We start from the raw sequence: 15781 nt of genomic DNA, 5'->3' as shown, positions 1-15781 counted from the left end.
TCGTGTGGTATTTAATACAAAACCCCACACAGTGAGGTTGTATTGGGAAAAAGGGATGAAGGGGGTCTTTGCAATCCGCAAACTATTTACTGTTTATATGATTGGCAATGTCGGTGATACTCAACTTTCGTGCATTCTCTTGTTCTATCAATTAATCAAAAGGCATTGCCAACGTTCACCATTTGGTGTGAAATCTAAGCGAAAACGTTGCAAAAACAATTATTTTCTCTTAAAATCTAACAAAGATGCATTTCATTGATTTGTAATGGTGTCTGTATTGAAAAGTTTTATCTATTTCACCAATATTAAGTTAATGGAGTGACTTTAAACAATGTTTCAACGTATTTTATTTCAAATTTGGTGACTCAAAGTTTGGCAATATCTAAAAGCAACAAAGGATTTTGGCAGAAAAACGGGCGAATGGTCTAGTGGTATGATTCTTCGTTTGGGTATTCTCAAGCCTGAGCAATAAATTTCGAAGAGGCCCTGGGTTCGATTCCCAGTTCGCCCCGTTTGTTTTTTTTTCTAGTTTTCTTTCTTATAGTTCTTCTGAGCTTGACTTTATCTGTAATTTTTCTGTTGTTATAAACAGTTATTTCCTGGTCAGTATCATAATTGGGTCAATGAAGTCTCAATAGTGTTACTATATATAATCTTGATTTAGCTCTTCTATGTGTCTACTTCTGTTTGTCTATGGGTTTTGTTTTTTTTTTGTTGTGGTTTGTTTTTACTTAAAGAAAGACGCGATATGGAAAAAGTAAAAAACAAACATTAACTTACAATTACCACACGATGTCAGTATCATATGCATCTACATTAAGACAAGAGTTTGATTCTTTAACTAGCCAAAAGCACTCATCAATAGCTGCTTTGGAAGAAATTGCTCGTGACACTAGCGATGATTTAAAATCGATTCAGAATAAGCTACTGCATCAAGAACAATTCTTAACAGACATGAGTCTTGTGTATATTGACCAACAAGCACAAGAGAAGGTGTTACAAAAGATGCTAGAATTGGATACTGACATTGATCTATTCAATTTCCATGAAGGTGCCTATGAACAGCTAACGAAAGAGACAAATGAATTGAAAACTACTTCCAACAAGTTGGACACCCAAATGAATGCACGAGTTGTGGATATAAAGAATCTAACCCATGATGTGAATAATAGCTATAGATTAGCTGAAGAGAGGAAAACACAGGTCAACAGCTCATTAAAAGAGGTGGAGCAACTTGAACGTGAATTTGAACAATTGATTAATGAGGATAATGACGATAAGGAGTTGTTTGAATCGGCACTTGAAGCAGAATCTTTTGATGTTGATCCATCACAAATCAACAGTCAAGCCAAGTTGGATGTTGAAGACGAGTTGAAACGAATCACAGCGGAAATCAGCAAGAAAGAAGCTGATATTAACAATGAACGAAGTAATGTTGCATCGCTAAAGACACAGTTAGAAGGGTTGAAGCTACGATTGGAACGGTCACAAACAGACGATTCTGAGAATGATCCATTGCAAAAGAATTATTACTTTTGTCAGGAGTTGAACAAGTTATTGGAATTTCTTTAGACCCCTTTTTTGATGCATTGTACTTGCATAAATAAGCCATGCGCTGTATCTATAAAGTATATGATTCTAGGATGAATTTTACTATAGTTCCTCACAAAGGACAGCGCATGTATAACACCCTCTGACTAACGCTTCTACTTTCAGTGTATATATATATAAAGTTGCACGTGAAATGGGGAAAAAAATACAGAGACAGAGAGACAAAAAAAATAAATTAATCAAGAGATATTTATTTGTCTCCACTTTTTCTATTTGATACAAGTGGATTTACAAATTTTACCAATGGTTACTACTACTACTACTGCTACTATTCTAAGTGACACCAACACATTCATCGACCAAGTTGCAACTGACAACAAGAAAACACCATTACCTGCTTCATTCGCTGGTCAACAACAACAACAACAACAACCTTCAAGACAAGATATAATCAACAATTTAATACAACTAGCCAAACAGGAACAAGCCAAAGGGAATACTTCCATCACTTCAGATAAATTAGATAAGCTTCAAAGTGTATTAAACAATAAACCCGAACCACCACAGAGAAACTACAATTTTGACAAATTCCATAGGTTTAAACAAGTTCCTGAACAAGATAAACCTAGATCAAAACCGCAATACCCACCGTTTTTCGATAAATTTGATATTGATAAAGCTGAACCCAAGAAAGGTCTGTCATCATCATCATCATCATCATCACAAGTGCAGGATAAAGATTCAAGCACCTCAACAAAGAAAAGATCATCAAAATATAAAGGCAAATTTTTTAAAGCAAAGAAATTTACTTTCAAACAGTTGGAGTTTATGTTTATAAATTTTCTTGAAACCATTGCCAACATTTTGGATAATTTACATTTACTTTCAAACTTGCCAATGTTTCCTCAAGTTTTGACCAAGTTATTAAAACAAACCAATAAATTGTGGGTGTTGATTCTTGTGTTTTTAGTACGAAAGACTATATCGCAATTATTGAATGTCATACGCAAGATTAGAAAAGTCCATACTGAGTTGAATATTATGAATGAAAAGACCACTACATCAAAACCTATTAATGAAGATATCAATAAGAAATATAACAAGATTTTGAAGGATTTAAAATTTGATAAAATGATGCTTATATTTGAATTAGTGGGTAATTTCCTTGATTTAACATTCAATCTTATTGAGTTGAGCCAGATCAGTGTTCCTAATTGGTTAATGAGTGCTTTGAATGTGGCAAGTATGGGAATGACCATCTACAGAATGAATAAGGACGATGAGTACATTGATGATGATATTACTGAAGATTTGATATAGAGAAAAGAGAGAAGGAGGATTTGACTTAATTTGACTTATATAGAGTAACATGTACAGTGGAAATAACAATTTTTTATTATATTATTATTTTAGTAGACTTTGGTATTTGCTTGTTGTCAGTTCTAATAAAAAGGTGTATATGGTAGCACAACTTGTAAAAATCTCACTGAAATATCGAGGTTGACCGTAACAAAAGTTGGTGATGTTTTTCTTGACAACCCACAACTCCAATAATGTCATCTATTGAAACAAGAATTGAAGATGAACAAAAGAGGATAAATCAGATAAATGCGGATATACGACAGTTGGAGTCACAAGTGAGCAGCTCTTACCTTGAACCTATTTTGACGAAACAAGACCAATTTCAGTTGATCAATCATCATAGGCATGATAACGACTTGAATGACTTGGATAACTTGTCAATAACACAGTTGAATAACAAATCGGAGTTGATAAATCAGAAAATCCAGGAGTTGGAAAGGTTAGGCAAAGTAAAAAAGAATTTGGAGGAAATTGAACAATTACTAGCAAGTTTAAAGTTGTCAATTGGTTCCCTACTTGATTTACAACATCTAAGTACCCTTTTCAAACAAATTCAGGATGCTCCATCGTTGGCATCGTCATCAAATTATATGATATACAAGCAAATAATTCGAAGAGTTGCGTCTTTGCATGTAACGTTTGTTGATTACTTGAACAACTATTTGAAATTGATTCTCCCCAATGAATTCACTATACTTCATGCTTCAGTAATTGGCGATTTTAATAATTTTGTTTCCAAAAATGGATACAATTTGAGTGTGTATGCTGATTACAGAACAAAATGGGATGGATTAATTGATCAAATTTTCAATGGTTATGAAATCACGGTAGTTAACAAAGAGAAGGAGGAGGAAGAAATTGAGGACGAATTTGAAATAAAGGAGGTAAAAGGTACTGATTTTATATCGTCATTGGTAACTTTTGTCAATTTTATCAACAAAATCAACCACACACCAGTAAAGAACTATTTAAACTCGAAGATATCTAAATTAGTTGCTGGTCAATTGTTTAACCACATTGAGGAGATTATTCATAACCAAGAGCAAATTAAGCAATTGAATGTGTTAATGAAGCTTTGCGAAGACACGCATTGGAATTTTTTGAGCAAGATTGAAGGAAGTGGGACTATTGAAGAAAGGTTGAACCGGTTACATTTGGATTGGATCATTGATGATTATGTCAATAAAATTAGACAAGTGTTTAGTGAGTCTTCATTTGCTGAGTTGAAGGATGTTGATGAAGTGGTGGGCCAAGGGGAGACTACTACAAATAATAGCACTGATGATACCGATTGGGATGAAAGTTGGGATGATGGATGGGATGAGGACGACCAAGAGGAGAACCAACAGGCGAAGGATGCACAGGAGCTGAAACATGTTGATTCTGCACCCAAGCTTGATAGGATAAAGATATCCCCCGTTCCAGAACAATTGGATCAATTGTTTAAGCAATTTTCCACATATTCCAAAGACCTTAATTATTTGGTAACCACAATTAAGGCACTTGCATTAGTTCAATACCCTTCTCTTGCATCTTCATTTGTCATGTATAATGACTTTACCAAACTATCACAAACTACCGGAGATGCATCATTGGTTTCATTTGTCAATAGTAATTGGAATCAAGTGGTCACTCAATTTAGTCAAGAGTTAAAGACGTTGATACTATCATTAAATCTAGAATCCGAAATTGACATGCAAGATGAAATTTTAGATGATTATAATCTAAACCAATTGGGTTTAATTTATAAATGGTTCCAAGTGTTGTTTGAAGAAAAACAATTTCGTCAAACCAATTTTAAAAAATTTCAACAATTGGTTATTGAATTGGTTGATTTTGCCAATAATTGGCTATTACAGTTGATATCCACTATTGAAGATATAAGTGAACAACAATGTGTGTTGTACAGTCTTTTGATTGACAATTTGAATAATATCACTGTGCCATTTTTAGGCGAGACTGGATTAACTAAAGACACAATCGATTCGTTTAGCAAGTTGAACAATGTCAAGTTTTTATTGAATAACCATTTGAAGGATATAATGGATCGGTTTTATCAGGGAGAGTTGTTTGATTTAACTACCGATGAATTGGTTACTATCATCAAGAGTATATTCATACCAAGTGAAATTCGCGATAATTACATTAATGAGATTATTGAATTTAGAAACATGAGCTAACACAATGACGATATAGCTGCATTGAGTAAATATACATTAAATAGTCCCTGATATCTAGATAATAAAAACGAAAAAGCATTTAAACTAGAGTCCCATAACAAAAATCTAAATGGATTTTAATCCCCTACCAAAGATTAACTAACAATTTTACCACCATTGATCTTTTTACCAGTCTTTTGAATCACATTGTAAATCGTGTCGTAATCCTTGTCAGTTTCAACATCAACAGATTGGTTCTCTAAAGAGACGTTGTAGTTGGATATACCATCTTGTTTTTTCAATACACGGTCAATAGCTCCAGAACATCCGGAACAGGACATGGTGACGTCGAAATGGTACTTGTGTGGCATAGTTAGATAGTGTGTGTGTTTGCGTGTGTGGAGAAAGAGGAAGAACAAGCAAGTGACTTTTTGTTTAACTCTTGATTTTGGGTAAAACTTTAGGGTAACTTAGCAGATGGTGGTGGTGAAAGGTTTTATGGATTATTAATTAAAGATTTAAAGCGCAATAAAAATAGAAACTGTGGATGTCGCAAAAAGAGGCGAAATTCCCTCATAGTCAATCAATTGAAAGTTTGCGACATTAAGACTTATGACATCGGAAATCTCTCTGATTGGTTCATTTTCATACCAAACATTTAGCATCAATCATTGTAGTAAATGATCCAGAAACACAATTGTGTCCTACTACAGCCAGTCAGATTAACCTTGAAGAGACGATGTACTTATTAATAGCAATAATGACAACGACAATGAAAGAGTTCACATACTTTAAATTCCATTACAATGGTTGGTCTTTACCTCTAGACACCAATGATGAACCGGTTGATGAAAGACTACCGATAGGAGTAGAACTGGAAACACCACTAGTCGATTTCCTCCTCGATAAGATTCTTAAAAATTCTCGCTTGACGTAACTGGGATACTTTTCAATCCTCTTTATCAAATCATCAATGGTTAAATTCTTACGTTTAAGATATTGGTCAAATAGGAGTGCAAGTTCAAACAAGTTCGATTCACTCTCTCTTCCTGCACTATCCCCAAGCAACAACTCTTTATCCGAGTTTTTACCTTCTTCTTTATCACCTTCATTCATTGTTGGTACAATTTCCTCCATTAATGAAATGATCAATTTGCGATTATTGTAATATTGTAAATCATTCATGGTTTTAATCCACGCTAAACCATATTTGGCATTACGCTTTATAATCAAGGTCCATTCTTCAACCAATTGAGTTACAGATTCTATATCTTTATTCATGACGAATTTGGGAATGGAGTCATTGGTCTCGGGCAATGCTATGGTTTTTTGACGTTTTGACGATGACGATGACGATGACGACGACGACGATGATGATGATGATGATTCAGAAACGTCTCTATTAACATGGATATTTACCTCATCTTGTTTGACATTACGGTAGCTACTTTGAGTATTGCCACGTTTTTCAATTGCATCATTATCAAGGACATTCTCATAACTATCAATATTTTCATACAAGTTTCCCAACTTGCCCAAGTTGTCATGCTCTTCATCTAATTCCAACCGTCGGGAAGCTACTTCTTCGATACTGAGATTCTTAGTTTTTTCTTTCCCATTACCACTTGAACTCCCTTCACTTGTAGTGCCAATGAATTCTTGTCTAGAGCTATAGGACTGGAAAGATGACCGTAACCTCGACTTGGGAACAATTTGTGTTGACGGTTTTCTCATTACTAAACTTGGCAACTCTCCACTACTTGGCTGCTCTGATGACAGCAGCAGCAGGCCAGTAAGTGTTGCTGTTAGATTATTGGAAAAGTGTAATTGAGGCAAGCCTGAACTGATGGATGAACCTGATGTTGATGCACCAGAAAGTGTATCAGCTCCATTTCCATTGCCACCTCTGCTAGTACTGGAGCTGCTTGTACCATTCCCACCATTCCCACCATTACCACCACTACTGGCCTGTGCTTGTTGTGAATCAGAATGCGATTTCGAAGTATAATCACTGAGGAAATCTTTAACCACTTGAATATTTTCAATTTGTTTTGGGGTATGTTCGGGATCAATTTCAATGTTCAACGTATGTAATCGATTCAATCGACTTAAAATCTCTTTCAACTTCTTTGTCGATATAGTTGGTGTATGAGCAATCACGTCACTAATGAAATATTCCTTAATGAGATCCCCTGTTAATTGGAAATGCTGCATTCCTTGTTGTGAACAAAATAATGCATAACGATTGAATTCACTGGCGTATAATTTCTTGCTTTGATCAGAGAGGCCATGGAGGATGTTTGATGTTTGATAATATGGTTGTAGTTTAGTAACCAAAGGATCACCGTCGTCTTTTAAATCTTGTTCCAACACAACTTGCTCTGTTGCCAACTCATTGGTGGTGGTATTACTATTATTAGCATTCAAAAATTTATTCAACGTGAGGACAATATCACCTTCAGAATATTCCAAATCATAAGCCAAGCAGTTCAATTGATGCAATTTTAATAAACTAGTTCTTGTATTTTTCAAATTATACCTCCGATTACCACTTTTACTAGTTTGGAAAGACAAAAACCTTGTTAAGATGTCATCATTAATTAGGAAATCCAGTTTACCCTTTCGAGCACAATATTTAATAAATCGTTTGATATCTGTGGCATATGCTTTAAATGTTTTTCCTGTCAAATTGGATAAAATGTCTTTGGTTTTCACATTATCGAGAATTTCTTTATCAAACTTGCGTAATAGTATTTCTTCATTTTCTGAAAGTCGATGCTTTGAGTTTCCACTTAATCTGAATGCGTTGGTGTTTGTAGTTGGGTTGTTTAATGTACTTGATAATAATAATAAAGAGGAATCCTTATTTGTCTCAGGTTTGCCTAAATTGGATGCAGTCTGGGGGTAATTACTCCCCTTCTGTAAAGATCCCAAAGTTTCTGCCCCCACCGAACTTGTCATTGTTGTTAATGAAAGAGTCTTTGAATCCGCGCTTGATAATGGTGTTTGATCAGTCAACACAATTAGCCCACTTCTGTTACTAATCTTGGACACTGCATCTTCCCCTTCATCATCTTCCTCTTCTTTCTCCTCTCCATCATCATCCTTGCTTGACTTGTCTTGTTGTAACATTGACATCATGTTCTGCATAAATAGATCGCCTAGAATTTCATTTGGTTGTTGATCACCATAAACAATTTTATTCATAAAGCTTAATTTATTTAAGGGGGAACGAATACTTCGAATGGTATTTTCAGTCAAACTTCCTCGTTTCAAAACTTCAAATTCAATCAATTCTTGCACTAAGGACAATGTCACATTGAAGTTGTCCAAGCCTTTATTAGCACAGAATCTAATATATCGCTTCATTTGGTACAAGTATTTATCCCTAGTTTCAATTTTCAATTTTGAAAGTGATGCTAAAGCAACTTGATTTGTCATGACTTCTCGGTCAAATTTATCAAGAAGCTGTTGCTCGGCTCTTGAATTAATTGTACTTCTGAATGAAAACGTTGAATCTTGTGGGTTGGCATATTCACTGCTTGTTTGGTTAGGTGTTGGTGGTTGTGCCAAAATGAGGTCCAGTAATGTTTTGTTATGCTGGAAGTCTCGGATTTTTTCTAGAGGAGGACACGCCAATGACTGCAGCTGGTATGCTCTTTCAACCAGTGTTGTTTGGGTCACATTTTCCAGTTCTTGGTCAGTAATGAAATTGGAAGTGGGGTCAGTTGAGGTGTGATTTCCTTCTTGTTTCTTATCAACTTGGTTCATATTAAGTTTTTCAAAGTCAAGTAAAACCAAAAAGAGACTTGAATGTAATATATAAAAGGCAGAGAAGTCACCAAAGGAGTCCCTTTCCTTTACTGCTTATACCTTCAATTGCATAGTGACAAAGAATTTCGTCCAATATTTTTTGCCTCAAACAATAATAATGGTGGGTGCTTGAAACAGTCAATATTAAACTCATAAAGTGTCACAAGGACCGTCTGAAATATAATAATATATATACACACAGTAGAATTAACTACATCACAAAACACCCACCACACCACAAAGATGGCTTATTCCCTATTTCCTATAGAAGACAAAGTCAAATGTGTCGTAATTGCATTTTGATAAATTCAATAGTTGGGGGTCCAGATTACTACAATCGGACTGTAAGGCCAAAAAGCAGTCACAATAAAAATCATTAAATGAAGTACAACTCTTGAAACTTAATCAATAAACCCATCTCTGCCTATCTTGAAAGATATAGGATAATCATTGTTCTATGCTAAACCTAATATATGAAGATAGAATTAAACCAATTTGTCTGGTTCTTTAAACTACCCCCTCTCAACATTGCAAACTTACGTTGTATTTTAGTGTAGTGGAAGTAATATCCCATCCTATATATATATATATATATATATTTCCAATGAGTGCGAATCGCACCTGGTTTGGGGTGGCTTAATAAAGAAGTGAAAGTATGTTGTTATTTTGCAGCAAGAAAATAAAAGAAATTGTTGTTTTGTACACGCCTATTGCCTATTGTTTGTCGCGGCTAATTTCTTGACCATTGCATAAGACACAAACAGAACCAGAACCAGAACCAGAAGGGCTTTGAATGCAATCAGCTACAAAAGAGACAAATACCCCTATTACTAACTTCCTTAGGCATAATCAGAACAAACAAGGAAAAAGAAAACATGAAATAAAAAAAAATAAATATTCACATTTTTAATCTATATAAACATGCAAAAAAAAAAAAAAGCAAGACAATAGCTCTATGTAAAGCTTTAAACCTTCTCCACCTTTCGTTCCATCACTCACTTTCTCCTGAAATCATCCTCAACAATATTAGACTTGTCACACATTTCTCTAAACACACTCCCTGGCGAATTATACAAATTCCAAGGCGTATCAAATTCTCTAACTGACCCTTTATCCATAACCAAAATCTTGTCGTAATTGATAATTGTCTTTAATCGATGAGCAATACACAAGATGGTGCACTGTTTAAACTCGGTGGCAATAGTGGTTTGGATCTTATCATCAGTTCCATAATCAACTGACGAGGTCGCCTCGTCAAGAATGATGATTTTGGCATTACGCACCAATGCTCTAGCAAATGAAATCAATTGTCGTTCACCAAGGGAAAAATTTTCTCCTTCGTCTTCAACCGTTTGGTATAAATGGAACTTAGGTAGTTCTTCATCGTCGGAAATCAATTTCGATTTCGATTTGGTGTTAGATTTGGTTTTGGTCTTAGCTTTGACAATCTCCTCAGCAGTTAGTATACCTGCCCGACGCAACGACTCCCACAACACTTCATCTTCTTGTTCGCCAAATGGGTCCAAATTGGATCTGATTGTTCCATTAAACAACACGGGATCTTGTGGAATGATGGATAAATGCGATCGTAAATCTTGTAATCCAATTGTTGAAATATCAACATCATCAATGAAGATTTGACCATCGTCTAATTCAGAAATTCGATACAATGCAGTCATGATTGATGATTTACCGGCTCCGGTTCTACCACAAATACCAATTTTCTCCATGGGGGCAATCTTTAACGATAAATCCTTCAATACTAGTGGCAAACCAGGTCTATACTTCATATTGACATGAGAAAACTCGATACCTCCATATTGCGGCCAATCGGCCAGTGGCTTATTCGATTCAACAACATAGGGTGCTTCTTGGTCAACTTTTAATGCGTAATGGATAATCCTCTCGGCTGAATTCATATCATTTTCAACCAATGTGAATGTCCGCACCAAATTCAACAACTCATTAGCCACTTGCAACGTATACGTCATCAACAACCCCACGGCAGAAGCATTGATAGAAAAAACTCGGTTAACACAAAGCAAGGCCACAATCAACACTATAATCTCGGCAAGCATATCCAATTGAATACCCAACCATTTCTGATTAGCATTAACAACAAACGACGCTTCATTAGCCTTGTTCAATAATAAATCACCCAATTCGGCAAACCTCGACTCATCTTTATATGCCTTGATGGTATTCATACCACTCAATACTTCATTAACATTGTTATATACAAACGATCGCAAGATAGCCTCTAACCGCTTAACTTCTCGATTCGACGCTTGATAGAAATTGGCAATCAAGAAAAACAAGACGAAAATTCCCGGGATGGCACAAGCAAACCATGGTAAATAAATGATAATCAAAATAAACACTCCAATCATTTTGGCAATTGCAGTAAACAAAAGACGCAAATTATCACTAATTTCGTTATCCAAAGCGTCGGTATCCTTGGTGAACCGATTCAAAATCCGTCCCATTGGTGTCGTATCCATAAACGACATGGGTGCATGAAGAATCCGCTTGATCGCCATCAAATTCAAATGTTTTGAAGAAACTGTCGTTCCATGGATGAAAAACACAAATGTCCAAGTCAAGAAAATGACCCATAAGATATTAAACATGACGTAAAATCCAATATAAAATCCATTAGACTTTCCGGGGAACTTCTGAGATATCCAAAACGATAACCATGTGTTGGTGAAAATATCACAGAATGTGGCAAGGGTAAGAAGAAATGCAAAAATGGCGAAAAAACCCCATGGGGTCAATTTCCCTGCACCATATTTCAAATACTTGTTGTAAACATCAAATTTGATGCTATTAACCGCCCGCTCTTCTTCGGTGATGATTTTACCCTTGGATGCATCCTTGTTTAAGTTGTAGTCCTTGTACTCACCATCATCATTATAATAATCTTCACTATTTTCACTGTCAGACTTATAGGTAGTTTTCCGTCTCGTCAATTCTTGAGTTGTATCATTGACTCGATTCAGATATGCTGGAACCAACTCTGTCTTTTGATTTATTGCTTCTTTATTACCCAAATCAACCTCTTCAATGACATCCCCTTCTTCTTCCCCAAGTTCGGCCTCGACATCTTCGAGTTTACTAAACTTCATCAAATGGTTGAAATCCTTGTTCCTCTCCATTAATTCATCCATTTTACCGACATCAATTGACCCGTCTCCATTTAAGAATATGATTCGATCGGCTTGGCCAATTAAAGACAATTGGTGAGTTGCCAAAACTCTAGTCTTGCCTGCCAAAAGACCCAAGAAACAATTATTGAGGATATGCTTTCCAACTCTGGCATCAACCGCACTCAAGACATCATCCATTAAAATAATCTCCTTATTAGCATAAATAGCACGTGCTAAACTGATTCTCGCCTTTTGTCCACCTGACAAGGTGATTCCCTTTTCTCCCACTTCAGTGTAGTCACCACCTTCCAATATGTCTAAATCGATATTCAATGCACAAGAATAAATAACTTCATCGTAAAACTTTTGATCAAATGGTTTACCAAAAACAATGTTTTCCCTGATTGTGTTGTTTTGAATCCAAGGTGCACCACAAAGTAATAAAGATCCATTAATGTCCACCACACCAGAATCACAAGACATAAACCCAGCAATGGCGTTAAGTAAGGAAGATTTTCCAGAACCAACCAACCCAGTAATGACAACAAACTCACCCTTGTGAATGGTCAAATCAATATTCTTTAAACCAGGGAAAGCTGATGTTTCTTCGTCATCAGCTTTTTTCTTGTTATCACTCTTGTTTGCGGATTGGATTTGGTTTAATTCTATATCAATTGAGTCGGCGGTGGCTTCATTCTTGGAATCTTTCTTTGACTTCTTTGATTTCTTCTTCTTCTTCTTCTTGTTTTCTTCCTCCTCTTTTTGCTTCTCCTCCTCCTTCTCTTCCTCATCATCAAACACAGCCCAGTTGAAGCTAGCATCTCTCAATGCAATTGCCTTTTTATCATCTCGATCATTCAACTCATGGTATCCCTCATAAGGCTCATCTTCATCAGCCGACAACACTGCACCAACCCGTTTAAACCCATTAATCATATCGGCAGTAGTAGACAAGGCTTGAGGAATGAAAAACACCATCAATCCCAAAATTTCAAATGTTGACACCGAAGAAAACATCTTGGCTGGACTACTAGTTGAACCTTGAATAGCATACAATATAACAAATGCAATCATTGAACAAATACCTGTCAATGTCATTGCCAATGAAAAAATAACATTTCTTAAAGTTTGGATCTTCAAAATCATATCCACTTCTTGACCACGGATTTTGCGAACATTTTCATGATAAGGATGTTCCCAGGAGTAAAATTTAATCATTTTCAAATTGTTTAAAATCTCCTTCATGAAATTGACTCGTTTATCGGTGATTTTGCTGACTGCATCTCTATAAGCAAACAACTTTTTAGCTCCAAATGAAATGCAACCCAAAAAGATGATAAAGATAACAATACCAATAACTGCTGAAACTCGAATGTTGACCACCAAAATGACAATGGCAATGGCAATAGGAACAGGAAGACATAACAACAAAGGTTGAAACATGCAAGCAATCTCGACTCGCGATAAGTCAGTGGTGATGATACTGGTCAATTTACTTTGAGGAAATTTGTGACGAGATTCAGCATTTAATTTGAAGGCTTTGTTTAAAATGGCCTTGGTTAATAAAGCTTTAATTTCGGCACCCATCAGTTGACCAATGTACATGAAATGGTTGAACAATAGATTACTGAAAAGCATCATGAAAACAACCCCAAGAGAATAGCCAATCCCTTCACCAATGTTTGTGTGTACTCCCAAACTCTTTTTCTCGACAAAACTAATCAATTGTTTAGTCAATAAAGGCGAACAAGCAATGCCACTTAAAGCAAAGATGGCAAGAATCAAACTAACTAAAATTTTCCGTTTAAATGTAAGAAACAAGATTGTGGCAATGTTCATGGGTGATAGGACAAAATCTTGCAAGTCCTCTTCACGAGATTTGGTAGATGTTTCAACAGTTTCATCTCGTTGTTTGCACTTGTTGGCAATGTGGTTCAATTGAGCTCGTTCAGTTTCTACTTCCAAATAAGTGACAAAGTAATTGTAGAAATGTTCAACCTTCATATCATCAGTTAAGATCCACAAGTCATTGGGTTGTAGTGTTCTTGTATAACCAACTGTCATCAACGGAGATACCCACCAAAAAAGCACTCGATATAGGATGTTGCTAGATTGTTCAGGGTATATTGTTCGTTCCTCATCTCTAGGTATAGGATAGAATTTGTTGCGGAATAAAAATGTTAAAATACGTTTCTGTGGTTTGTACAAGTCGTTACCAACCTCCAAACTCGAGTCATCCATTATAGTTGTAGTTGTAGTTGTAGTTGTAGTTGTAGTTGTAGTTGTAGTTGTAGTAGTAGCTGTAGTAGTGTTAGTGACTTGAGTTGAGATGTGATTGGTTTCTTTAAAACAAAGAGGGGGGAGGAGGTCTTTTGTAGTTCTATTTATAGTTGATACTTTTGTGGTTGTTTGTGGTTGTACGGCTTCTGGTTGTTTTTGATTTTTCTTTTGTTTTTGATGACTCAAGTTGTTGTTGTTGTTGTTGTTGTTAGTGATCTGTTAGCGTGTCTGCTGAGTACAGCTAGACATACGGCTCCAAAAGTACTAATTTAACTAACTAGCAGTAGTAATATATTAGACCGCTATACATATAGCCCATGCAGCAGTAGTCGTAATGGTCGGTTTTAGGGGTGTATATGTGTGCATTGTTTGTTGACGGAATTTCGTCACTTCTTTATGGTGTTTGTGTATTATTATATTACGTGAAGAAAAAAATCTATTTTCTTCTTCTGTTATTGCCATCCAAAAAATATATATTTCCACATACTTCACTTTTCATACTTGCATAGACATACATCTTATGATGTGGATAAGAACTTAGACAATACTTAGACATGTGTAAAAATTTATGGTGGTGGTAGTAGTAGTAGTAGTAGTAGTAGTACTGTTCTGAGAAAGAAAAGTAAAAGGAACGGAATTTACTTTTTGTCCTTTCTTTTTATTTTTGTTACACGGAGATTACTATTTCTTTTTCCCGACTTTTTTTCTTAATACTAAAATCCGTATGTTAACTAACCATACACCGTACATGCAATACACAATACACAGACACCCACCCAACTAAGCCTTATACCTTTATCATGGCTACCACTCATTGTCGTGTCTAGAAACACTAAAACACACTAAAACACACTAAAACACACTAAAGACACGTATCTCTATCCCTATTTAGAGTAGAACTAATATCCTACTCTTCTACACATATTCCGACTTATTCCGTGTTTACCAAAACATTACTCATACAAAACTGCCTTTTTGTTGATTGTGTTTCAAATGAAATTTACATGACCCCTTTCCACACTTGGTTACAGCCACACTAGGGGTTTTTTTTTCCCCAATCTGAACAAAACACACTTGGAAGGGGATAGTATTTACAGAGGTACCACAAGAACGGAGTCAGTATCGGAGAAATTTACCATTGATATTATTATTCTTTTGTATCTCGGCATTTCAATTAAAAGGAAATGCAACACAGTTAGTATTAACACAACTCTTGTTTTATCGGCATTTGAAACGGCAAAAGCAATAACAATGTAAATAAATACTATTGGTGTTACTATTAGTATTACCGCTTTGTTTCTTCCCCTTTTTAGTCTAGATGCGTTTGATTTACTTTACATTAACTTCAATCGTAATTCTATACTAACTAGGACAGATATTTAGTATAGCACCAACATATCATAGTCCTACTTAGTCCTAACAGGAACATATATCCTTAATGGAAAAAATACCATCCAATACACACAC

General features: G+C 35.6%; 6 protein-coding genes across 6 annotated transcripts; 3 read left to right on the top strand and 3 right to left on the bottom strand. All coding sequences in view use genetic code 12, as the record gives it.

The window, feature by feature from the left end:
* Positions 1-792: 792 nt before the first annotated feature.
* CANMA_000255 (uncharacterized protein) lies at positions 793-1572 on the top strand (the record flags this gene model as incomplete). Its single annotated transcript, XM_051814627.1, has 1 exon — positions 793-1572. One exon carries the CDS (start codon positions 793-795, stop codon positions 1570-1572), a length of 780 nt encoding a protein of 259 aa, XP_051674090.1.
* A 282-nt stretch (positions 1573-1854) lies between these two features.
* On the top strand, positions 1855-2871 carry CANMA_000254 (uncharacterized protein; the record flags this gene model as incomplete). Its single annotated transcript, XM_051814616.1, has 1 exon — positions 1855-2871. The coding sequence occupies one exon, from the start codon at positions 1855-1857 to the stop codon at positions 2869-2871; it is 1017 nt and encodes a 338-aa protein (XP_051674089.1).
* Positions 2872-3104: 233 nt separating this feature from the next.
* DSL1 (Dsl1p) lies at positions 3105-5093 on the top strand (the record flags this gene model as incomplete). Its single annotated transcript, XM_051814605.1, has 1 exon — positions 3105-5093. One exon carries the CDS (start codon positions 3105-3107, stop codon positions 5091-5093), a length of 1989 nt encoding a protein of 662 aa, XP_051674088.1.
* A 134-nt stretch (positions 5094-5227) lies between these two features.
* On the bottom strand, positions 5228-5443 carry ATX1 (copper metallochaperone; the record flags this gene model as incomplete). Its single annotated transcript, XM_051814594.1, has 1 exon — positions 5228-5443. The coding sequence occupies one exon, from the start codon at positions 5441-5443 to the stop codon at positions 5228-5230; it is 216 nt and encodes a 71-aa protein (XP_051674087.1).
* Positions 5444-5873: 430 nt separating this feature from the next.
* CANMA_000251 (uncharacterized protein) lies at positions 5874-8843 on the bottom strand (the record flags this gene model as incomplete). The annotated part of the gene is made up of 1 exon (XM_051814583.1): positions 5874-8843. The coding sequence occupies one exon, from the start codon at positions 8841-8843 to the stop codon at positions 5874-5876; it is 2970 nt and encodes a 989-aa protein (XP_051674086.1).
* A 1037-nt stretch (positions 8844-9880) lies between these two features.
* Positions 9881-14831, bottom strand: CANMA_000250 (uncharacterized protein; the record flags this gene model as incomplete). The annotated part of the gene is made up of 2 exons (XM_051814572.1): positions 9881-14376; positions 14816-14831. 2 exons carry the CDS (start codon positions 14829-14831, stop codon positions 9881-9883), a joined length of 4512 nt encoding a protein of 1503 aa, XP_051674085.1.
* Between the last annotated feature and the right edge of the window lie 950 nt (positions 14832-15781).

Source organism: Candida margitis (genome assembly GCF_024628925.1).
Source record: "Candida margitis strain CBS 14175 chromosome Unknown scaffold25, whole genome shotgun sequence".
Taxonomy (NCBI): Eukaryota; Fungi; Ascomycota; class Pichiomycetes; order Serinales; family Debaryomycetaceae; genus Lodderomyces; species Lodderomyces margitis.
The sequence above is the reverse complement of the archived record's forward strand: the minus strand, read 5'-3'. Positions and strand labels throughout refer to the sequence as shown.